The sequence below is a fragment of the Cydia pomonella genome, chromosome 9 (assembly GCF_033807575.1).
Source record: "Cydia pomonella isolate Wapato2018A chromosome 9, ilCydPomo1, whole genome shotgun sequence".
Lineage (NCBI taxonomy): Eukaryota > Metazoa > Arthropoda > Insecta > Lepidoptera > Tortricidae > Cydia > Cydia pomonella.
Window position 1 is genome coordinate 20,437,000 of NC_084711.1, and position 27,129 is coordinate 20,464,128.

At 36.7% G+C, this 27,129-nt stretch overlaps 1 protein-coding gene across 5 annotated transcripts in view; it reads left to right on the forward strand.

The window, feature by feature from the left end:
• The window catches only part of LOC133521646 (protein outspread), a 427,057-nt gene that overhangs the window by 277,627 nt on the left and 122,301 nt on the right, over window positions 1-27,129 (forward strand). For all 5 annotated transcript variants that reach the window (XM_061856728.1, XM_061856732.1, XM_061856729.1 and 2 more), the window contains exon 3: window positions 14,202-14,267. In XM_061856728.1, the coding sequence (XP_061712712.1) occupies window positions 14,202-14,267 (66 nt within the window). The remainder of the gene's footprint in view (window positions 1-14,201; window positions 14,268-27,129) is intronic.

Sequence of the window (27,129 nt, forward strand, 5' to 3'; positions counted from 1 at the left end):
AGACATAAACGCGCGAAGTCCACCGCCCGCCCGTCCCCCGTTTAGGCTACGTACGCACTAAGCGGCTAGCCGCGTGCGGACAGCCGCATGACGGTTAAGAATGTATGAAACCGCAACCATAAATACTGAACGTACTAAGCGGTCCGCCGCAACCGCACGCGGCTGGCCGCATAGTGCGTATGGGGCCTTAGTCTTTTTATTGGGAGCGCGGCGGCACGTGATTGGTCTATTTTTTTAATAGTTGAATATAGCGTATCGAAATGAATATTATAGTTAAGTTGGGAGCCCTATACATGAAAAGTACGCAATTATAGTTTGGTATACGAAATCATAATTCAACCATTAACAGTCGACGAGTAGAAAAAAGTAGTTTTTTGTATTGTTTATAGCAGTTCAGTTTAACTTATCAACTACAGTGGGCTCAAAGAGCATAACGGACAAAATGAGATTTTTTGGTTTTCACAATTTTCTAGGAAGCTGCCCAATTAAAATAAATCTTGTATGGCAACAGTGGAGACCAATTATGGACCCAACTGGGAATTATGTTATAATAATCGAATTGTTATCACACCGTCTTCCAATCAAAGAGTCTAAATTACCCTACATAATTTAACCGAATTTCAACTTTAAACGCATTTTCATGGAGTTCAAATCGCTGTGAGACGTATTGGGATGAAGGATAGCTGTAAGGTAGTTGGTGATCGATTTAACAGTTAATATTCGTCGTCGACACGGGTTCACACGTATTACAATGTCGCTTATTAATTCTGATCGATATGTATCCACATAGGGTTGTCAGCCAAGTAGTAGAATATTGGTTAAAAAATTGCAAAATGTTTCAAAAAGTCAGGAAGCTTTCAAAAACTTACAAAAAAATCATTTACAGTACATATGGGGCTACTTTATAGCACTAGTGCGAGAAGTAGCATATTACGTTACTGTGTCGAACATTTAAAGGGCCATATGTACTGTAAAACGTTGTACGATACATGTGCGAATAGGTAATTCGCAACTCGTGTCGATTTAAAACACTCCCTTCGGTCGTGTTTTAATTTATCGCCACTCGTTTCGAATTTCCTATTTTTCGCACTTGTATCGTAATGTACTATTTAATAATTCCCAAATGTCAAGTATATAATAAGTACAATAACCATATAAATACATAACGCATGCTTCGTCATAGTTGCTACACAAAAATAGTAACCACAACATGCTTCGTCAAAAAAAAAAAAACATGCTATTCTTAACAATTAAGTCCCGAACTGTTACCGGTCTGTCCCAAACGTCCTAAATATGCTAGCTGCATTGCCACGCTGAATAGTCAAAGATATGTTGGACCAGATAAGAGCCACACAATTTGACAATTTGCTTAAAATTTTAACAATAGCTTTATTTTATGGTACATTTTAAACTTATGTTAGATTCGCCAAACTTACGTTTAACTGCGAAATGAGGCACTCAATTTCAACGTTAGTACCTTAATCTAAATTATATGATTAACTTATAATACTAAGGTTAATACATAATTATATCATATTAACACAGTATAAGTTGTTGTTGTATATTTACCTATCATATTTATTAATCTTTCTATTGAGAACATGTCCAACATTCGAGAACTTTCTGTGTAGCTTTTCGTTTCGCCAAGTTGCACATTAATAGGTACATTGTTCCTGGAATCTGTCCGTAGTGAAAGCTTTGAAATTTTGAAATCTTCCCGTCAACGCAATAGTGATAACCCTGTTCAGTGTAACAATGTAGATACCTACGCGATCCATGTGTGTGCGAATCTGACAGATCGCCCATCGATACTGAGCGATGACGAGTTGTTTAATCGATAGTTACATCGCGTGCAGATGTCGAGTCAAAATCGCATGTGGGCCCCCTTATGTTGACGACCGGTTTGGCCTAGTGGGTTGTGACCCTGCCTACGAAGCTGATGGTCCCGGGTTCAAATCCTGGTAAGGGCATTTATTCTTGTAATGAGCATGGATATTTGTTCCTGAGTCATGGGTGTTTTCTATGTATTTAAGTATTTATAAATATATTTTATATATTATATATATCGTTGTCTAAGTACCCTCAACACAAGCCTTATTGAGCTTACTGTGGGACTTAGTCAATTTGTGTAATGATGTCCTATAATATTTATTTATTTATGTGATGGAGCTACATCTATCTGAATTAACCGATGAGGCTGATAAAGTTCTTTTTTGAGGAACACTTTGGCAATTTCTTTCCTGGAATCTCCTAACAGTAATGCTTTGTAGAATTCTAGGGTCATCAAACATGTTTTTTTAAGCTACAAATTTTAATGTATGTCTAAAAATACGGGTGACAATATACCTAACCACTCTAGGTCCATGGGGTCCCAGCGCGACGCGTCTGGTTGACGTAACTGGTGACCGAAGAGCTGGTGGCTTCCTCGCACAACGTATCAGCATTGCGAATATTGCGATACAACGAGGAAATGGCGCCATCCTTGGTGCATGCCTCAAGGCCAGGGCCTATTATAGATTTAAGCTAGTTATAGTAATGCCTCTGTATATATCCATACTGTATATTATTATTGTATTATTATTGTAAGAAGATTGTTGATCATGTGTGATGTCCTGTAACTGATGGAATAATTTTAAATGTAAAATCGAATCTAACTTTTAAGTACTAACACTATTTTTAAGAATGTACTAACAATAATATCATTGGTTTCTTAAATTAAATGAAATAAATAAATAAACCAAGTCCAAAGTGAAGTGAAGTAAATAAAATGTTCTTGCGAACCCTTGTTACACTGACGTTTTTTCATAAATTTTCACTCGACCATATCAGTTCTCGTTCATTCGTCATACTACCGAACGATTCGTTAATCCCATCAATAGTTCATTCGGTCATCCAGATGTTATCGAATTTGGTTGCGCAAGCCACTTGTTCTAACGGCTAATTTGCTCTATAGCTATAGTACAAGCACAGTGATGGACAGCAAAATTTTGTTATTTTGTAACTAAATTCCGAACTTACTGAGGAATTTGTAACTATCCTATATTTAGACAGAAAAAAGATAAGTACAAAATAGGCCATTGGCGTAACTAGAGTTCCTGTAGGTTTGCGCAAGTCATTATCGATAGAGATCAGCAATTTTTAGGGTTCCGTAGCCAAATGGCAAAAACGGAACCCTTATAGATTCGTCATGTCCGTCTGTCTGTCCGGTTTTAAATTACGCACCCACCCCCACCTCAGAGTAGTTACTTCTTCTTCTTCCTCGCGTTATACCGGCATATTAACACGGCTCATGGGAACCTGGGGTCCGCTTAACTAAATCCCAAGATTTGGCGTAGGCTTTGGTGTCTTGGAGGAGCACACGGTTTAAAATCCTCCGGTGATCCTAGGGTAGCGGTTTTTTGCTTGATCTCTTCTTTATACCTCACCCATGAAATTTGTGATAACAGACGGCCAATACCATTTTTTTTATTGAAATAGTGTCCAAAATTTACGTAAACTAGTATAGGTATTTTGCCTAATAAGCTACACTACACTACAAGGGTACCAGGTTTTATTTTACTCGATTCTGTAATTTTGCCTAATAAGCTACGCTATATGTAGTTTGGATACAGAATCGAGTAAAATAAGACCTGGTACCCTTGCAGTGTAGTGTAGCTTATTAGGCAGATCTTATTTTACTCGATTCTGTATTCAAAGTCTGGCCTAAGGACTATTAAATCCATTTATTAAACGCACATCTTGAATTCCAATTTAATTGCAAATACGTTACAATATTAGAGTTTGAAATATACTCAACATTAATATGAAAGACGTTTCTATATTAAAAAGCTAACAAGATAAATGTTCGTATATTAATAACACATATTTTTTCATTCAACAATACTTTAATGTTGCGTTTTGTAACGTTGAATGTCAATGCTAAATATCGCAATATGGACTTAACGAGCTAATGATACATCGTTTATTTAAAACGTAGTTTTTAAACACCTTGTAGGTTCTTTATTTGACGTTCATAAGCGCATTGTAATATGCCTACTTGAATAATAAACTATCTTTATCATTCAAAGATATCAATTAAATTTTTGGTACCACATATAAACTCGTGACGAGTCGTTTGCCTCACTACCAAAGGCAAATCAAGTTCAAGTTTGCAAATAAATCATCTCCAAAACCCCGTGATGAATGCCACTCAACATCAAGTCATTTTTTGTTCGGGTTCGATGAACCAGCTCCTAAGAAAGGTTCACAGCGGAGTCAAAAAACACACACATGTGGCTACTTAAAGCTGTGTGTGAGGTCTATTCTTACGTCCAAAGAGATTAGCTATTTTGCACCATGTTAGCGACCTCTCATTTGTCCAGTTGACACTTCTGGTGGTTACGAAAGTTACGAAATCACCGGTTATGCTTGCACGGTAATAAAGTCCATGTTTAACGAACCCACGTAAGATCCTGCATGACGACGGAAGACCGCTCAAACCTGTCATTAACTAATAACATTTCACATTTGATATAAATCACTTTCACTTCCAGTTCTGCCAACATAAAATATCCAATTAAAACTAGTGTGAACATTACGACAATGGCGCATAACTCTATAAAAGGCAATGAGATTATAAATTGTGGACTTTTGTTTTCTGCCGACGCTCCCACTGCCGTTTAATCCGAGGTAATTATTTTATTACGAAGAATAACAACACTTTCTCTTGAATTTTTCGCTGCGGTCGTAGGTTGCGCAGGTTTTTGCAACGCTCAAACAATGCCGCGAACAATGCGTTGCCACACACAAATAAACTTGTCTCTGAAACAGTTTGAGACAAATAAACCATTATGTAAACTCATCTCATTATTTTTTTGCGCGCAAATGCTTACACAATAAGAATCATGTTTTTTAATAGCTTTACAATTGTTGATAGATGATCTAATGAGATTGCAGAATACACAAATAAATCTGTATCATTGCTACTAATTGGTACATAATCTTGCCGCAAAAAAAAAAAAAACAAAACAAAAAGGACTGCGGCGGAAACGTCTATGTACGCATTCAGCCAAGATAAACGGACTTAGAAGAATTCGATCGTGATACGATTTCGGAACGTACTTTGAGTCTGCGCGAAACTCGCGTGATGTGATTGGTCGATATCGCCACGTGCATTCTGAACATCCGCTTCGATTTATTCGTAGTATTTAGCCGAACGGAATCTCTGGGATTTAATCTAGGTAATAAATTAGAGATGACGTTCCGCCGCCGGTCTACTTTCACGTTTCGATTTGGTCTTAAAATCAACATTCTTTGAATAAAATCAAGAGCAGTAGTTTTCACTAGATATGTACTCGTATATCAGCGAATGATGAAAGTGTGATTAAGGTAATTATAAATAACCTGTAAAAAACAAGTTTTGTATAGTGTAGCAAGTTGTTTATGTTAATCAATGCAATAAATAATTTTGGCACTGCATTTAAACACACTGAGCACGATCACTAGCCCAAGGGCCAAATACAAGGGTCCAAACTCCGGTAGCGACGTCATAAAGATAAAATCTCTCGATTCAAAAATATATTTACCAATTTATTAGGGTTCCGTAGCCAAATGGCAAAAAACGGAACCCTTATAGATTCGTCATGTCCGTCTGTCTGTCCGATTCTGTCACAGCCACTTTTTTCCGAAACTATAAGAGCTGTACTGTTCAAACTTAGTAAGTGGATGTATTCTATGAACCGCATTAAGATTTTCACACAAAAATAGAAAAAAAACAATAAATTTTGGGGGTTCCCCATACTTAGAACTGAAACTCAAAAAATCTTTTTTCATCAAACCCATACGTGTGGGGTATCTATGGATAGGTCTTCAAAAATGATATTGAGGTTTCTAGCATCATTTTTTTCTAAAATGAATAGTTTGCGCGAGAGACACTTCCAAAGTGGTAAAATGTGTGCCCCCCCCCCCCCCCCCCCGTAACTTCTAAAATAACAGAATGAAAAATCTAAAAAAAATATATGATATACATTACGATGCAAACTTCTAACGAAAATTGTTTTGAACGAGATCTAGTAAGTAGTTTTTTTTTAAATACGTCATGAAATTAAAAAAAATTTTTTTTTTTCAACATACCCATACATGTGGGGTATCTATGGATAGGTCTTCAAAAATGATATTAAGGTTTCTAATATCATTTTTTTCTAAACTGAATAGTTTGCGCGAGAGAACCTCCCAAAGTAAAAAAAAGTGTGTCCCCCCCCCTGTAACTTCTAAAATAACAGAATGAAAAATCTAAAAAAAATATATGATATACATTACGATGCAAACTTCTAACGAAAATTGTTTTGAACGAGATCTAGTGAGTAGTTTTTTTTAATACGTCATAAAATTAAAAAAAAAAAATTTTTTGTCAAACCCATACGTGTGGGGTATCTATGGATAGGTCTTCAAAAATGATATTTAGGTTCCTAATATAATTTTTTTCTAAAGTGAATAGTTTGCGCGAGAGACACTACCAAAGTGGTAAAATGTGTGTCCAAAGTGGTAAAATGTTGAACGAGATCTAGTAGTTTAAGTAGTTTTTTTTAATACGTCATAAAGGAACCCTTCATGGGCGAGTCCGACTCGCACTTGGCCGCTTTTTGTTTGTATCGGCCATCCATTCACCTGTTATCGACCATCGTTTGCTGGGTTACTTTTTGCCTGGATATACACTTTTGTATGGCTGTATTTCAGGGATTTTTTATATACTACGTCGACGGCAAACAAGCATACGGCCCGCCTGACGGTAAGCAGTCACCGTAGCCTATGTACGCCTGCAACTCCAGTGGAGTTACTTCCGCGTTGCCAACCCTAACAACCCTCCCTCCCCTCTTTGAGGTCTGGCAAGTGGCAACCTTACTCACCGGCAGGTCTAGTGTTATTTGGCTGCGGTTTTCTGTAAGGTACTATCTACTTCCCCAGTTGGACTCTGCTCTAGATCTGGAATGAAATCCGCTGCGCTGTGCCCTACCGCACAAAGCGAGATGAAATTCACAATGCCCATAGTTTAGGAACGTACCCGGGTTGTAGATGTTTTATGTTATACATAATACGAAAAAACTCGTTAGAAATAAAAATCTTCTTTTCTGAAACGTGAATCGAGTTGAGATATCTTAAGTATAGAATCAAATGTTCCCTGGGATTAGGGCTGCCATCCGTCCGGGTTTTCCCGGATTTGTCCTAGTTTGGAGGCCGTCCGGGGAGGGGGGGGTGAAGGAAGCACATTAAAACTACATGTTAAATTAAAGGTCTTGTTTTTTAAAAATATTTTCGGACGCGTCCGGGGAAAAAATGCGATATACGCCAAATGTCCGGGTTTTTTGAATCTTTGTCCGGGTTTGGCGAAATTCGAGATGGCAGCCCTACCTGGGATAGGTACTTCACTGACAGCAAGGACTTAAAAAAAAAAAATCCTCATCTTAGAGACAGTATTAGCTGGGGATATACAATGTGCCTTCCACTATGGGGCTTTAAATGCATTGTTCGATTCTATTCATTAGCTTAACTAAGATCCTTTTTATGGGACTTTCGCGAAAAACATTGGTTGTTTCACACATTTAGGCCGATCAGAGGTCGATGTTTTCTATGGAATAGGAGACCCAACATTTTTGCGATTTCGGGATTTGTGCCATAACAATAAATAATGTGAAAACCCCATAGTGGCAGGCACGCCGTATGCACAGATGATAGATAAATATGCTTAGTCTCTTATTAGGCAGTATTTTTCTTTCAGTATGGCGTGGATGCGCAAATCACTTCTGATCAAAGACATACCCGGACTCCTCACCAAGTCCACAGCTTCAGCGTAACTAACCAAAGGAAACAGCAGATAATAGCTATCTTATCGACGTATCAGCCCAGCCCCGCCATTAGCCGCGGCCGACTTTCCCCAGGCAATTGTTGACGGCACTTAGAAGCTACTGTGTCCCTTGATTTAGGGCTTGGGAGAAGCTATTCTTAAAGCGATCTCCGTGGTTTGAGAGGCAAATAACGGCAAGCCCAGTCACATAGATATAAATACTTTTTTTTAATACTACGTCGGTGGCAAACAAGCATACGGCCTGCCTGATGGTAAGCAGTATCCGTAGCCTATGTACGCCTGCAACTCCAGAGGAGTTACATGCGCGTTGCCAACCCTAACAACCCTCCCTCCCCTCGTTGAGCTCTGGCAAGTGGCAACCTTACTCACCGGCAGGAACACAACACTATGAGAAGTTAATTTATACCCCATGTTAGATCCTTGTGAAAATTGGCATCGATTACGATACAATCAAAAGAACTATGTTAATTTATGTTAGAGTTTATGGTTATAGATTTTCCAATAAAATGTTTTAAATAGTTGTAGATTGGATAAGATCTATGGAAGTCAGTTGCCTAGTTTTTTAAAGTTATTTGTTTAGTTTCTTATTGATAGTGTAGTCGTAGTGTGCAAACTCTGACCCTCTTAATCCCTCTCTTCCTAACTCCATGGCGCGGCCTCTAGCCGGTTGCACTTTCCAACAACACTTGCGCCCGCGCAGCCCGTACAATTACCCGCCATCTTGATACAGTCGCGTTCACACGACTATTGCTGTATTACGTCTTAATTGTTGTAAAACGCATGCCAATTGTCATTATTCGATTGGTAATAGTTTCTTTCGATATTGCGTCTTGGCATGACTTGTTACAAGACTAATAATTGCATCGAAACCGTAATATGAAAAAGAAAGACTGACCAAGGTTATTAGTGATCCAAACGAATGCCAATCAAAATCGCTAACACTATAAAATAAAGTCCCCCGCCGCGTCTGTCTGTTTGTAGGTATGTATGTTTGCGATAAACTCAAAACTACCCTTGAGGAAGTTTTAGGTGTTTAATTTGTTAAGGTTCTGTGTGTAACCAGTGCGAAGCCGCGGGTAGCTAGTATTTAATAATTTGGTATAATTATTTCATATCATCTGTCTTATCTCCGCCGTAAAGTCATACGGGTAAGTACGACTGACTGGACTTAATATTGGATTCTGTTTACGCAATGATTAGTGGTGAGGAAAAGCTGAATTAATAACCAGTTACAAAACCTAAGTAGATTAACAAATTATCATGACTATTGCGTGTTGGCTATTAAGTAGCATCACATTTACAGTAGAATAGATATAGATACCCACATTAGACATAAATACAGGTGCTAAACACTTCCAGCAGTGGGCGATTTATGCAGAACAGATCATATGCTCTAATCTCTCATCTCGCATACATTTGCCTACGAATGAAGTAAAACAATGTCTGACATTATGCGCTGATTATTATGATCTGACGCTTTGTTTACTAGTTAGTGATGAATATGGATGTATGGATTGTTTTGGTGAAAACGAACACGATACAAAGAATACAGAGGAAAAATTAAATGAGTCAACAAAGCGGAACAGGACAGCTAGCCAAGATAAAAATTGTTGATAGACCCAATTAATACTGAAATAATGTTAGTATGGAAATAGTTATGTGACTTTTCATTGCATCTGTCATCACGATACATTTTTGGAACGAAGTTCCTTTTGGCACGTTACGGTCTTGGCGGATAGGGGCTAGGCGAAAAAAAGTGCAAGAGTTTTCCGTCACGAGTTTCCGTCACGACCTTTCTTAACAACAAAAAGTATTCGTAAGTAGTAAAGTAAGTTATTTTCATGAACATGAACATGATTTCGTCATATATGTGATGTGAAAAGCAGTATGTGTCAACTTCCTTTTTTAACTTTGTTCCAACCGAGTTACACGACAATCACGCATATGTTTTCATCGTTTGTCGATGTACGATTGTTATCTTAGCTAGGCCCCCAGGAGAGTAATTTACCATCCTTTTACTATTGTCATATGTTTGGTCTCACCATTTCGCCTCTGTATTGACATTCGGGTGACGACTGCAGCCAGGGGCGTCGGCAACTGACAATCTCTAGGGGGGGCAGCTGCCCCCTGTCGCCCCATGGCGAGGCCTGACTGCAGCAGCGTGATTGCAGCGTTACTGATGCACTAGCGGAAAATTTGTCAGTGTCAATTTCCTTGAAAAATTGCGTTACTGTCATTCTGAGACGACAGAACGTCACCTTAATGCCATGGAACACCCTGCTGCATACCCAATTTATAAATGAATTTCATTCATAAAATGGACTTTTGCAGCTCTCTGTACGTCATCATAAGAATTGGTACCTTATCATCGTTATCACTTTAGCTTCCTTTCATCTACTATTCTACCATTCATCTCATGAAATATATATTTTGTCTTTTTGTACCATTGACAAACCTTTTGTCACATCTCCATGCAATTGGTAACATTCTCAGAGAAAAAAACTACGCAAATAACTACCAAGATGTACCGAAACAAAGCGTCCCGGTTTCCAAACCGCTCACAAACCGCGTGTGAAACACTCTAATTGTCCCCTATTAGGCGAAACAACCAACTATTGAGTCGTTTCATTTTGCAATGCCAACTTAAATCTGCAATTGTCAAAAACAAAAACTGACGAGTGTTCATACATATTCGTTGTAAAATAACGGAAAATTTAATTTTGATACTGATTGGGCTAAGGGTACAATTAAAGAAAAATAATTGTATGTTATGTTGATTCGCGTTGAAGGTCGAAATGTCAATCCGTCATGACATGAGATTAAGTTGTTTTCTCACGATACTACGCAGAAGCACTTACGAGTTTGTTGATTACAAAATATGATCTAAAAATTCTCAAGGTAATAGAAGTTCGGTTTGTCCTGAATGTTAACTGGAAGAGAATGTCTTTAAGAGAGCTTTGCGATCCTAACAAAATAACGGTACTTTTTCTATGAAATTCTATTTCGGGAATACGGTTTCTTAATCTTAACAAATCACTTTGATTTTGATGTCGATCGCTTCAGCATAATATATTCTAGGTTTATAAGTTTCGCTTTAAAAAAAATTGTATTAAAAAAAAAAAAAAGGAAACCTATAACCCTAGTTTCTCATTGTGTCAATAACATAGTAAAAAATCATGGAAAATATAAAATGTTTAGAAGTAGAAAAACATTTTCTCTTATTTGTATGGACAATCCTGTGCTATTCTTCCCTCTTAAAACGGCTTTGAATCCTGGGGAGGGTATTTAATTTGTGTTTATCATAAATATTTTTGTTCCTAAGTTTGCATGTTTTTTTTTTATAATATATCTAATTCTCGTTTCCTAATGTCCATTTTGGAGCTTTGACGATCTATTTGATTATTAATTGTAATTTTATTTGTAACTGTATATTTTTAAATTTTAAGTAAACTTCATATAAAACAAATACAAATAAGAAAAACCGGGCAAGTGTGAGTCGGACTCGCGCACGAAGGGTTCCGTACCATTATTTATAAAAACGGCAAAAAATATATGTTTGTTGTATGGGAGCCCCCGTTAAATATTTATTTTATTCTGTTTTTAGTATTTGTTGTTATAGCGGCAACAGAAATACATCATCTGTGAAAATTTCAACTGTCTAGCTATCACGGTTTATGAGATACAGCCTAGTGACAGACGGACGGACGGGCGGACGGACAGCGAAGTCTCAGTAATAGGGTCCCGTTTGACCCTTTGGGTACGGAACCCTAAAAACAGCAAATAATATTACTATTTCCAAAAGGATATTTTTGAAGTTTGAAAGCTACCGACTCAATTTAGGGTAAATTGCCCAATACTTGACTACTTGTTAGCAGTCAATCGTGCTCATTGTCACGTACGGAGTTGCCAGAATTGTCGTATCGCAATCTCGCGGGAGTGCCGCGCCTAATTATGTCGAGAATTAGATATTACCTGGCATTTGCAAGCCATAAAGTATAAAGACTAGCTATTGTTACTGGCTTTACTTGGTCTTCACTTTTGCTTCTTTTAGTCACGAGACTAATGGCTTTGTTGTTGTTGTCAAATCTGCCGTTGATCGTTCGTCCCTGTCTGTAATTTTGGCATTTGTGTTTGTTAGAAAGAGACAATATTTACCAGACTTTGTAAGAGGTTGCTAAGTTTCATCAATTATACTAAAAAACTATGCATCAATGCTGATCTGAAATGAAGTTTTTTTTTATGAATTAGGTGGTTTTAATACTGTTCTACTAATAAATAGTAATGTTCTACTAATGTTGTCGTCTTTGTGTAATAGAAAACAGTACGGTTGTCTAAAAACCCTGCAAAAATGTTATTAATGTGTTGAGGCACATGTGACTGATGTATAAAACCACAAAAAACTGTTTTTCTGTTCTGTGAATATTACTTAGAGTAGTTATCATGAAAGCAACCGTAATTATTGTGATCTTTTTAAGTAGTTTCTTTAGTAATTACCCACATAAAGTTAATGAAATTGTGTTCAATGTATGTGCAAACAAATAATACATTTACTTATAACCATTGTTACCTACTTCTACCACCTAGCCTTCTGCAGTAGAAATGAAAATTCAAATGTCTGTATATTAACATACAGACGTATTAATGTATCTACTTTATAATAGGCCAGGATAGAACAATAGATTGACAGACGAACACCTTAAGACAATTAAATAAGATTCAAATTACAATGGCTATTTAACGGTATAATTACGTAGATGTCGGCAGCTGGCATTTAGGGCTTGTAACATGAGAAGATGTAATTAACATAGGTTCTAGGTTTAGGTTGGCGTTTGATTCATATTACTCGTATACGAGTGTCGAAAAGTAGGTTTAATGGCAGACGCTAATATAGAATTCTGTATTTACCTACTTTCTGTGGGACTAAGTTGATTTGTGTATAAAAAAAATCATCTAATCGTTAGTATGGTTGTCCCATAATGTTTTTTCGAATGCAGCATGCATGCATGCAAGCAGCACGATCACATTTTATCACTTGTCACTGTTAGAACGTGATAGGCATAGGACAAGTGATAAAAATACGACTGTGCTACAGCCAGAGATTGTCTTGTTAATTTAAAATCTCCTATTTTATTCAAATATACCTACATGCATTCATATATCTATTAGCATTAATGTAAGGATAAGCCATTATTCGAACACAATCCAACACGCTGCAACGATTTATACCGCTATCCAACTTACATTTATCAGTTAGGTCCTAATAGGTTAATTGGGGCCCCATTAATTGTGTCCTATTCGCCTCTTTACCAAACAGCTGAACTCCTATCTAAATATCATTTACTTACGTCCTTTTCGAATGATGGAAACAACTATTGAAATAGTCTTGAAAGAGCTTAAGCGGTATCTGGTGTAGAAGTCATTTGTGATCTTTTTAAAGATTAGTGCGCCATTGTGGGTGCCAAGCGGCGAGTCGACACGACGCCGATAGTCATCGTTCGCTCGAGTGTCATGTATAGGCGCGTTTACCTTGTAACTGCGTAAAGCATTGTCTGAATGATTTACTAATTAATTATGGTTTGCGGTTACGGAGATAACTTTGTCCCTGTCTGATGTATAATTTTCAGTATTTTAGATCCTTTTCTCTTACGTATAATTATTTACGAGGTAATAATAGGGTTGAAGTGATTCTGTAGAAATAGTGATTATTTGTAAAGATCAATTAGGTGTTAACCCAATGCGTAAATGGCAGTTATTTATGACTGGTGGCGGAATCTACAACTCGTCCGCGGAAGACATTAAAAACGTTCAACCTCATTTTAATCTTCTCACAGGTTTAACTTCAAAACATTTACATTTAATAGTACCTAAATATATTACGAGTACATACCTAGGGCAGTAACGTAAGAAATGTCTCAGATCACATGAATGTCGACAAACATGTGATCTGAGGCTTTCTTACTGGCCGAGGTGTCTATACTAATTCGACGAAGCCAGAAAGCGGCAACTTCGTTTAGCGCAGCAAGCCTAAAGTTGACGCTTTAAAGACTCAAGTTTCCAATATTCTTACCCCCGGAGTTAACAATGTTTTCCATCACACCTGCGACGAAAGAACTAAAGTTCGCCTTTTGTACATTAAGTTTTTCTTTTGTGCAATAAAGTTTTAAATAAATAAAATTGTCATTCTTTGACAGGCATGATTAAAAAAATTGTATAAATATTTTTTTTATCTATACTTAACTTTCAGTAATCCGAGTTCTCCACTTAACCGGCCCTCTTGTGTCAGCTATAGTTCCGAATTAGCGAGATTGTACTGTATTCTAAGTTAGTATTTTTTATTAATAAATTTTATCTTTTGTTGCAGAGATGGCAGCGGAGGTGGTTCGTTTTGTACGACGATGGAGAGTTAACATACTCTCTTGACGAACACGTAAGTGGATTCTTTATACTGAGTTTAATCCTTCAAATCCTGAGTGTAATGTACTGTACCTCAGTGTATCATACGATATAATGTCTTTCCAACGACTCGTCAACACAAATATCACGTGACAGGTCCACGCTGCCCGGGGGACCGACATCGACTGACAACTGTTAGTGACGTCACTATGACGGAAGCGCTCGAGACGCCAATACACTACACTGAGAAAGAAAACTGGCTATTATTTATCTGTTTGTAGCAAGCTTTTAATATTCTACTTAAATCAAACTTGATCTGACGCTTATTTATCAACTTAACAAATGACATCTGGGACTGAAAATTTGCTTAAATTTCTCGGTCGTTAAGTAAAGTCAGCGTCAATGTTACTTGTTAGACGAGCAATGTATAGTCGTTCGTTTTGTAGCTGGCCCCGAACGGCTTATCCTTTGTCTATTGTAAGTAAAACCGCACGTGCTACTGCAAAAATTAATTCTGTTACGCATCTCGATGACACATTTTAGACTGGTTCTGTAAGCATTCCACGCGTCGGCATTCAGTAGGTAACCGTAGAGGAGAATTGTCAGCGTGATGAAACAGGGACATGAAACAAAATTTGTATGGGAATCGTTCTTGCTCGAGAATATTGAAATGATATTAAATTCCATGGTAAATGAAGAACGTTGCCTAACCCGGCACAACTGTATCGCTTCAATTGTTGTTTGCTCTGAGAGTACGTCGTATACAAGGCACATTACAAATAAACATAAAAAATGCGTGTGTGTCGTGGAACACTCAGTTGGAACGTAGTATATTATTGATTATCAAATAAAAAAAACTTAATCGACAAAATATTATAGAAACTGCTAACAAAATTTCACGAATCTGTTCAGAAATGCGACTAAGGCAGGAGAACAACTAAACATAAGAAAACATTTTTGTACAAGCTGAAACTGATACGCTTGGCTCGAACTTCACACTCGCTTAGTCAATCAAAAATATGAAATTCAAGTTTAAGTTAGCGCGCTTTTGATATTTGAAATGGCAATCTGGTACATACAAGACCTGTGCAAAAAAAATGAAACCTAATTATTTCCGCAACAGCACATCTTTTTACCCTCACAGTCCAAATCAAAGCGCTTTCAATCCCATAGATATCTCACTCGCGCCATTAGCGCGTACAAATTCAGCCGTCTCCTTACGCGGGATAATTGACTCGTTAGGGCGCGGGTGTCTGCTAACAGGCGCATTCACCCTAATAAATGGACGGCGCGAGCGTGTGAACTATTCATCTGTACAAGTATTTTGATGGGGTTAAGGTGCCGTTCGGATTCAGACTACACAAGCATTGCTGCTGCAGTGATGCGTAACAACATTTTTGCCAAAAATGACAAAAATCCGGGCAGCAACATCGATTTTGGCATTTGTAGTCGTCTGTAATGTCGCGCTGTAATACTGTTGCAGGAAAAAGTTGAATATTTGTTTCTATAGAAACATCTACATATACAACGTATTACACCAGCCACTGAAACACGTGTATAGGTCATACTGAGCATCTTTTACTATGAGACCAACCCCGAAATCGCAATCATAAAAAAATCACTTTCATACAAAATATAAACATCAGCCAGCCAAAATGTATGGGAGAGTCCATTTTTTTCGCGATTGGGTTTTTTTATAATGGGATTTTCTGAAGATTTGCAGCTTACTATAGCTGTTTCTTCTTAAAATCGGCCAAGAGCATGTCGGGCCATACTCAGTGCAAGGTTCCATAGTTACCCGTACGTAAAAATAGACTTTTTGCAAAAACTGACAAACCTAAACCGATCAGGTTTCGCTAAAGTTTTCCTTGAAAGTCTTTAATAAGCTTTAGTTTCACTTTTTTTCATATTTTTTGGACCCATGGTTCAAAAGTTAGATGGGGAGGAGACACAATTGGTTTTTCTTTCGGTCGATTATTCCCGAAAATTTTACGTTTGACTAAAAATGTTTCTAGAAGACCCATATTTGTTTAAAAGGCCTATCCAACAACACCCCACAAGGTAAAGGTAAGGTAAACGCCACACAAAAAATCTAGTTTTTATTTTACGACTTTGTCGGCGTAACTTATTTACACATCTGTGCCAAATTTCAGCTTTGTAGCACTAATGATTACGGAGCATAGCCGCAGACGGACAGACAGACAGACAGATGGACATGGCGAAACTATAAGGGTTCTATAGTTGCCTACGGAACCCAAAAAAATATTAAATATAATTATCGGTTTTAAACGCCGAAAAAAAAACTAATGACTTGAAATGCGTTTTGTTCGATTATGCGTTCACTGTACAGTCAGCGTCAAATACTTCGTAGCAGTCAAAGTGGCCAAATAGTTCGGTACACCATACTAAATATATGGTGTACCGAACTATTTGGCTACTTTGACTGCTACGAAGTATTTGACGCTGACTGTACAGCAAAGAGTAGTATAATATCTGTACAGCCCGTGGAATGCATCATTTGCAAGTTTTTGTCTGTCTGTAAGTTCTTTGTACTTATTAGTGGATATCATTGACTCGCCCAGCTTCCAAATCGAGCCGATACTGATACCAGTTTTTAATGAAACGGGTCACTTCCAAGGAAACCGATATGATAACGATTTCCGCAAAAACAGCCAAAACTGACCTCAGTTATTATTACCAATCGATTTTATTTTGAAAGAACTTGTGAATGCTTTTTATTGGGACTTGAGAATAATTTTCTTACATATCTTCTTCATAATTATTATGTATTCTACCGCTTCCCTTGTACAATGGGCTGTGTTCTGAAGAATTGTTTGACATGATGCCAACGGCCGCTTTCTATCACCGCACCGCTCGCCGTCGGCAGGGTGTTCATCCTCACACCCTAGAACCGAAATGGTCTCATACTGTGCGGTTTAAGAGGAATTTCCTCCCGAGGACGCTTCGGCTGTGGAATTAGCTCCCTGCCGAGGTTTTCCCGAGGTTCTACAGTATGGGGTTCTTCAAAAAAGGTGTTGGACGCCTGCAACACCTCTGGAGTTGCAGGCGTCCATATGCTGCGGTAACTGCTTACTATCAGGCGGGCCGTATGCTCGTTTGCCATCGTTGTGGTATAGAAAAAAGGTTTAAAAAACAAGCAAAAACACGCCGGCAAAATACGACGGAAGACCGCACCGCGCATTCCCAAAATCTATGCCTGTCTTGAAGGATTTAACAACCGGACGCCTTTAAGAGCTTACCCCTCTGTCGAAAACCTCGGCCAATGGTCATATGTATTGTATGGACTGACTTATCTGACATGACATTTGTACGTACATTTGACGTGTCCCTTCCCCGCAAAAATAGGCAGACTGTTTTGCACAGAAAATTACAGACAGTGCGTCTCTAGTTGTAAAATCCTCGACGATGCCTGTAGTTCGTTTATACATGGTGCCCGTGAGCATTGAGAGACATTTTAACTAAGCAAAATTTTCTGGATTAGGCCTAGTTTCAGAGATAATTAAATGTTTTTCGAAATCATTCTTTCGCCATAAGTCGGTACAAAACACATTTTTGACTGCAGTATTGCCACTTTGTGGTCTAGTCTGTATTTTTTTTAACTATGGCTGTACCTTATCCTATTGTAAGTACAAAGTTTCAGAGCAATCTAGCTAGTCGTTTTAATATGAGAGCCTAACTACGTTTGTATGGAGAACCGAGCTTTCTGCGGACTCTTAAGAACTGGCGATGAGTATCAAATATTGTATTTTCCTGGCATTATAAATATTCATAATAGTTGTCATCGTAAGGCTCGCATGAATTTTAATACGGGCCGTATATAGGTGTCGCGCGTGCAAAAACCAGGCGCGCTGCGTTGACCTGCGCGCGCGCGGCTCTAGCATGACTCACGAGGTTACGTAAACAGTCTTTATTTACTACTGTTTTTATTACTTTTTAAGACTTGAATTTCACAAAAAAAAGTCAAAATTGAACACCTTGTCCACTCAGGTCCAGTCCAACACGCGCTATATACTGGATTTACGGGAAAACCCGTGTTATCGCATAACTCGGACTGGCAGGGAATGTGTTGTCCCGTTTACTTTTACTTGTAGTTACATTTATCTACATTCAGTTCTGAAACTAAAGCAAAAAATGTGAATATAACGAGATGGTAATTATTTTTTAAGTAAAAACTTCTTTAGGCTCGTTGGGAATTTTTTGAGATTTGGGAAAAACCATTGAACTTGCGACACTGTTACCGTCACCGTAACCGATACCTCTGTATACACGGTGCTACATGAGGAAACCAAAAGATTTTGACAGTGTATTACTGATCACATTTAGAGACTAAAATGTCATATAAACTTTTCTGGATTTCGCCTAGTTTCAGAGTTAATACCAATGTAAAAAAAAACATCTTATCGTAACTTAGTGCAAAACTCCTTTTCGATCACGATGATGCTGTTATGGGGCGTAGTCTAAATATACTTATTGATAGATGTCAAGAAGTGACAAGCAACCTTTTTAAGAACTAGTTTTTACAAAAAAATCTAAAAAAAATATTTTCTGTGCCAGTTTTACCATAACATTAACTTTTTATGTACAAATACGATCAAAACTTGAAAAAAAAAATTGTCGAAATTTACTGAAACTCATATAACATTTTTTCCTTCTTTTGGCCTCAGAAGTGCGTGGTTAAAATCTTTCGGGTTCCTCGTGAGCACCGTGTATAAGTATATATAGGCATATATTGTGTATGTAAGTACATACACATGCATGTTGTTATTTTTTCTGACGATTCATAAAAGTTTTGCCACAGTTTTATTTTTAATTCTTGTTATTGCTACGACGAGCATGCTAGCGTGACATGAACAGGAAGAGTTCAGCTACAGAAAAACTAGATGGCGTTCCGACACAATTCGAGTCGTCTGACGCTCCCGTAATATTGCGAACACATTGCATGACCATATTGGACTAGACGCGATAATGGCTGCACATCTTTTTTTTATTATTTATTTATTAAATTATTAAGAAACAAACAGTCTTACAAAACAGATAAGTATATAAAGTAACATCTTCCGGACTTTTCTGGTGTAATGGTTAAAGTGGTATTCAAAAAACCGGACATGTGCGATTCGGTCTCGCTCACTGAGGGTTCCGTACTTTTTAGTACCTATTTGTAGTTATAGCGGCAACAGAAACACATCATCTGTGAAAATTTAAACTGAAGTGAAGATACATGATGATGTTCATGAGATACAGCCCGATTATAGATTAGTGATAGGGTCCAGTTTTACCCTTTGTTTATTTTTTGTTTATTTGTTTATTAGGATCACCAACAGAAGATACAATTCACATACTATAATTTACATACTAAAAGAGCACATTTATAATTGATCCCCCATTTAAAGGTAATCACAGCATGCATTATTTAAGTTAAGATTCAGAATAAGAGCTTAATATAAATATGAATAAGTACCTACAAATGATACTAATTAACAAAACACCTACTTAATACTAACAATAAAATTTCCACACAAAAGTAACTAAGTTAGCCGAGCTAGCTGAGGTTGTCAACAGATAATAATTTGTTTTTAAATGAGTCTTCACTGTCGTGAAACATATCCAACGAGGGGACATTATTAGCATGCTTGTTGTATAGGCGAGCCAGGCGAGGCAAAGGGGAGTGAGCCAATAGGTTAGTTCGACTACGACGCACGACGCACATTTGGGTACCCTAAAAATACAGGTTACTTCATTACTAATGTTCCGCAGCAAGCTCGGCCGCATTATACCTTGCCTCGTTTTCATTTTAAAACTCTCTGAAATTAGGCGAAATCCAGAAAAGTTAATATGATTTTTTTTTAAACTACGTGTTAAATTGTAATGAATCTTTGCACATACAATGACATGAGGTATATCTATGCCTGTAATCAGTTTATGTAGCTCTAGCTTATAAAACAATCAAAATAGAGCAAAAACAAGTTTTGTGTGAAAAACTTAAATTAGCTGTATTTTTACAAGCTTTTATTTACTTTCACCTGACCGTTGTCTGTTTGTAATCAAATCTTGCAAGTTAAATTTGACACACTTCCCGGTTTCCGATGAAGCTGAAAATTTGCATACGTATGTAAGTCGGGTGACAATGCAATATTATGGTACCATCGAGATGAACTGATGATGGAGACAGGAGGTGGCCATAGGAACTCTGTGATAAAACAACGTAACCTAATTGTGTTTAAGGTTTTTGGAATTGTCTCGATGAGTATTAGTTACTTGTGGAAAGAAAAGTACAGTCAGTGATAAAAGCTTGTACCAAAAATGAAATTTTTGCCAAAAACTTATTTTAAAGTATGGTATCTGAAGCTACATAAACTAAATACAGGCATACCTCATCCTATTGTACGTACAATCATACAATATAATTATAGAGGTTTGCACTTGCAAAGTTTCAGAGCAGTTAGCTAGTCGTTTTAAAATAATAGCGTAACTACGTTTGTATGGAGAACCGAGCTTGCTGCGAACTCTTAAGTTGTGACGGTTACAAAGTACTCCGATCTTCCGAAGAGTCCGAAAAAAACATCCCCACTTTACGTGTAGGGGAGATACCCTAATTTTTTTTTGTACCACTTTGTCAGCCATGTTATATATTCATGCCGAATTGCAGTTTTCTAGAACTAACGATCACGGAGCAAAACCACGGACAGACAGACATGGCGAAACTATAAGGGTTCCTAGTTAACTACGGATTCCTAAAATCGAATTCAATTCAATTCGTTTATTTGCCTCATAATACGTCTTACAAGATGTTACAGTAATTTGTAGTTATTGTACCAGTATCAGTCAAATTTTCGACATGCAAATATTAAACTATACACATTTTTACATTATATTAATATTACATTACGAGTTATGTCAACATACAATATTACATCAAAAACTGAAATAATTACAATGTCATAGTCATAGAAAGAAATATAATAACAATTGATGTTTTGTTTAATAAGTTACATGTCAAATGTAGTAGAATTCAAGTATTCGTTTACAGTGTAAAAACAGTAAGTCAATAGCCATTTTTTTAAGGAAGTTTTGAATAGCCTGCCTTGGAGACTTTTCAGTCTATCAGGTAATTTGTTGTAGACTCGGATACACATATTATAAACATTCCTTTTGTAAATATCGGATTGACAACGCGGCTGATTGAGAAGATTTTTATAACAGATCCTTTGGGTTCTTAGCCAAACATCGGCACGTAATTCAAATAGCTCAGGGTGTGCTTTGACAAATAAGCAGAGCTTCAAGATGTACATACAGGCCAGCGGCAAAATGTTTAATGTTTTAAAGATCGGTTCACAGTGAGCCAGGTACCAAGAGCCTGAGATTGCACGGACACATTGTTTTTGTACTTTAAAAGCTCCTTCCACATCCACAGAATTTCCCCATAGTATAATACCATAATTTAAAATTGAAGCAACATATCCGTAATAAGCTGAAAGTGCAGCTTCGGTAGAGACAGTTTTTCTAATTTTTCTTAAGGCAAATACATAGCGGTGCAATAAGTATTAGGTATTTATAGAAATATTCCCAATTTCATGACTAAATAAGGAATACACATTAAGTAATACCGATCAGACCAAACAGGGTGGTATTTGAGATAGTTAAACTCCATTTTGTGGATACCTAAATATAGAAACTTTGGAAATGACAGATTTTTACGCTAATGGCTTTACCACAGATAAAAACGTATTTATTTACTTAATTGCTTTTTTAAAGCTAAATTTTATAAGCAAAAGTTAAATTCACAATTGAACCAAAATGCCGAAAGGATAGAAAATAACATAACCCAGTATCTTTATTATTCAGGTCGATATTTACGATGTGTTAGATTGAATTGAATTGTACAATTGTACTGTCCGCAACAGACTAGGCCACACATTTATACCCCTTAATACTATAACGTCGTATCTCTCCACAAAACCAGTAGGATTTAAGAGACAAGCTCGGCTGAATTTCACCTTCCGATACAAACTGAGTTTCGTTCTAATTTTAAAACTTCACGTTGCATTGTAATGAAACTTTTCTCAAACTTGCTATGAAATGTTGACATGACTTACGTCAAATAAGGTCCGGAAATATTACACATCAGGTGCGATGAGTGAAGATGATATGTAAAGGAATTTCATACTGCGTTACACACCTAGGACTGTAAAGCAACCTTATTTTCTTTTTTAACGTCAAATTGTGTCGTCTTGGCATTAAAACATCAACAAATATAGGCACGCTACCGTTGCTTAGCAACGAATATGCACAACAAATCACCGTTGTTGTGCATATTCGTTGCTAAGCAACGGCGGTGGCGCATCGCGCAGGCGCGCGGACTTACGCGCGCAGGGCACCGCCTGGTAGAGTGGCGACTGTGGCGAGCCGAGTCGCCACAAAACAAAATGACTACATTTTTTGTTTTAATTGCAAGTTTGAGAAAAGCACTATACAAATCTCGGCGAGAAACGGGGTTGCCGGCCGCGTATCTCTATCTGCGTATGTCTATATCTACTTGGCCTGCAACCCTACGTTTCCCGGCCTCTATAGTAATGTACTATTACACATACAATGACATGAGGTATATCTAGGGCTACAATTAGTTTATATAGCTCCACCTTATAAAACTAACGAAATAGAGCAAAAACAATTTTCGTATAAAAATATTCAATATAGTACGTAAAGCTACATAAACTAAGTACACTAGATATACCTTATCCTATTGTAAGTACAAAGTTTCAAAGCAATTTAGCTAGTCGTTTAAAAATGAGTGTGTAACTACGCTTGTATGGAGAACCGAGCTTGCTGCGGACCCTTAAGCCTTTATTGAACTAAGTTGCCCATTGTTCTGTTTGTAAAAGGCTGATTTCTATTAAGATTTGTTCGGCGGTTAAGACGTTTTGGAATAAAGTTGAGGCCTTATTTATAGGGCCCTTTCACACTTAGCTCGTTATCGGAACAGGAGCCATAGACGCGGAAGTGTGGGTTACTAGACTTAGCAGATTATGGTACAGTCAAAGGCAATCAGATCGTGTTAGAGTAAAATTGCCGTAAAATTAAGGGCTGCAAAAAATAGTACCCTAAGGCTCACTAGAATCGGGTCCAACTTACTGTGTATGGCATTTGAAATTACAAAGTGTGGAAATGCCATTATTATTGTAAAATATCTATGAAACTATGACGTTGTTAAGACAAAAGTGGAGGACCCGCGCGAAACCGCCGTTTCATACAAACGTAGTCCTTATTTTCCTCTCTGGATATTAACATTATTAAAAAAATATGACACAATTTGTTGTATATACCACAGCTATGCCCCTACGTTAGATATTTTCGAATTTTTAATTATTATAAGAGTTAGGAGCATTTAAAAATTTGTATTAAAATTGTTTTTCAATTCAATTCAATTCATTTATTTATCAAGTAACATGACTCATACAATTTGTTAGTATACAATACAATATTAATTCTTATATCTAATGTTAGTATATAATTAATAAATTAAACATAATAAGGGCTGCAAGACACATGCATCTCACAGCAACGCCACAAGTATGGACAGTCGAACCTGTCCGCAATTGAGCGCAGGATAGGAAATTATATTATTATTACTTTTATTTGGCTCCTAATTTTTATAGTAATAAAAAATTATTAAAAAGTCAAACGTAGGGACATAGCTATTCTTAATATACATCAAATTATGTAAAAAGACTTTCCATAATGTCAATATTAAAAGAGGAAAATGGGGACTGGGTTTATATGGAGAAGCGGCTGTCACCTTTTCTTTTAACGACACTTCCACACGTTGTCATATGTAACATCGGTGCCAAATTAGCTTTAGACTATTGTCAAACTTATTCGGTACATGTAACACGCAGGTCTCGTCTATTTTGTGGGTCATTGACATTGTGCCAACAGCCATACTTTTTTTTAGAAAATTCAATAAAAAATAATTGTTGTCGTCTTAAAGATAAACACAATCAATACTTTCACTTTTATTACTATAAATATTTTATTTTATTAAGAGTGATAGTAATATCTGTTACATAACACCTATACAGTGAAAAATGACTTAAGATAAGAACTTACTATACTTCATAAAACATGTTTTATTGTAACAATTTACAATTTGTCTATAAGTAAAGGTATAAGTTTAGTATCATTTCGATTTCTATCAATTTTCCTCGAGAATTGACAATTTTAAAATAATGTCTGTAACATTTGTTTTTCGTAATGTCAAACTTAAAAATAGATTATATTGCTATGAAGTTTAAATTAATGTAATTACTACTTCTGAAAATACTGTGAAAAAATCTAACTTCTAGGTTAACGTAAAAAAGATACGCCCGTTTTTGCCACAAATAAAAACATAAATTTCAACACTCAAGCGAATCAAAATTTATAGGTTATTTCCTGTTAGCCTAGAACTATGAAATCTGACTATTAATATCGTCTTTCACTACAAATACAGAGTACTATGAATTTGTAAAAAATAAAAAAAAGTACGTAACCCTCGGTAGGCGAGTCCGACTCGCACTTGTCCGGTTTTTTGACATTTCAACAGCTGATAGAATTGTAATTCCCCAAAACTAAAATTAACGGCATCTTAACAAAATTATATTTTACCCTCAGTAATTACTTCGTTTATTATATAGTCAAACCCTCAGTTTAATTTACGTTAACTCATATGACATTTACAGGAACAGTATAAATTAATTAGATAATTCGCTCGGAAATACAAATTAAACGGGACGGCGGACATTAAGAGGTGAAATGTGGCCGCAATCAGGAACGAACACTGAGTTATAGCTTCGTAAGGGTGGTACCACACCAATCAATCGATCATCGATCGATGCCATCGATCGACATTGATCGACATCAGTCGATTGATTAGTGTAGTCTAGTAGAAACTATCGATCGACGTTCACTGTTCCATTCTACCATCAATCGATGCCATCGATTGACATTGCTCGACATCGATCGATTGATTGGTGTGGTCTAGTAGAAACTATCGATTGACGTTCACTGTTCCATTCTACCATCAATCGATGCCATCGATCGATTGTAGATCGATTGGTCGAGAAGAAACTATCGATTAATGATTGATTAGTGTGGTAACACCCTGAGGGCTCATAACACCTGCAATCTAGTCAGTCTAGTGTTGTTCTGTCATTGCTTAACAAAGTTTGACCACAGACCCTGCAGAACCAATTCCCACTTTCCACTACGTCACAATTTTTTACCTACACGCGTATTCGATGCTATTACGACACTTTATTATTATATAATAAATAAATAAATATTATAGGACATTATTACACAAATTGACTAAGTCCCACAGTAAGCTCAATAAGGCTTGTGTTGAGGGTAAGTACCCTAGTAGTCTAAGTAAACAACGATATATATAATATATAAATATTTATAAATACTTAAATACATAGAAAACACCCATGACTCAGGAACAAATATCCATGTTCATCACACGAATAAATGCCCTTACCAGGATTTGAACCCGGGACCATCAGCTTCGTAGGCCAAACCGGTCGTCATATAATATATTATCAATATAGTTATTGTTAAAATACTTCATTACTTTTATATCATTATTTACTACATACTTTCCAAACTTTAAGTAAAGAAAAGTTTTGATAGTTGAACTGCATGATAATAAAAATTAGAAATCTAATTTGAATAGATTAATCACATCAGAACAGAGTCCCAACCCTACGCCTTCCGAAGTTGTTGAAGGCTGTGCATGCATATGTAAACCCAGGTTATAAATTAATGTGAGAGCTAATGAGAAACAACAACTCATCCAACCTCATATCTGTCACAAACAACTACGTTACCAACTTTAACGCCTATAGATTAGGGTTCATTTTTAAATGACAAAGTTTTGGTTGGGAGGTTGCGTGAGTTACGATATGCGGAACCTAGGACAGGGATTTTGCAGTTATTAGTTATTATTATTACTCATCGATTAGAGGCGATTCGAATGCTTAAAACCAGTATAACTGTACTTTCTGCTATCATTATTTATATGATGTTGATATATATAAAATAACCCGCACACTATAAATATAACGTCACACCAATAAATTGCCAGTTTTTGGAATTTAAAAAAGCTACGAATTTTGCTTTCTAAATAAAATTCATATTTCCTTCGTTTAATAAATGTTTCCGGATTGTTCACTTTATTTGGGTGACGTACCGGAATCACAATTTCTCATACAAAAGAAGTGTCATTTTTTCCTTAGTGGATTAAACTTACAATGATGACTAAGAAAACATCAAAAAAGTGATTCGTACAAGAAACGTACTATTTTTGAGTGAATATTCAACTCTTTAGTCTGTAGCCAACGGGAACTGAAGAACCGGTGTGGGTGCCTTCGCCAGCTTATGACGAATGGCCACGTGATTCCGACTAATAAGTCGAGATTGTGTTTCATGATGGAGCTGGCGTGGTCCTTAGGAAAGTAAGTGGGTGTAATCAGGAAAACATCTGCAGCAGGTTACTGAGGTGACTTTAATTATCGAATTGTTGTTATTGAATAGCTGTAAAGTTTTATTAAAAAACTAACATGTTTTATTCAAATCTATAGTAACTATTATGTTATTACGTTAAGGATCTTGACCGAAATTTCAGTCGTCTTTCTGCGTTTTTTTAATAACGTTTTTTTTGCTCTTATACAACACAACTGAGTTTTGAACTTTGAAACCACGATTTTTGACCACCATACATATGAAAAGTTAATAAGAAATATATATATATATATATATATATAAAGTTTAGTTATTATAACAAGTAAAAAAATACCAGTTATAATTTACATTTAGTCGTTCCGGAACGTCACGTTTCG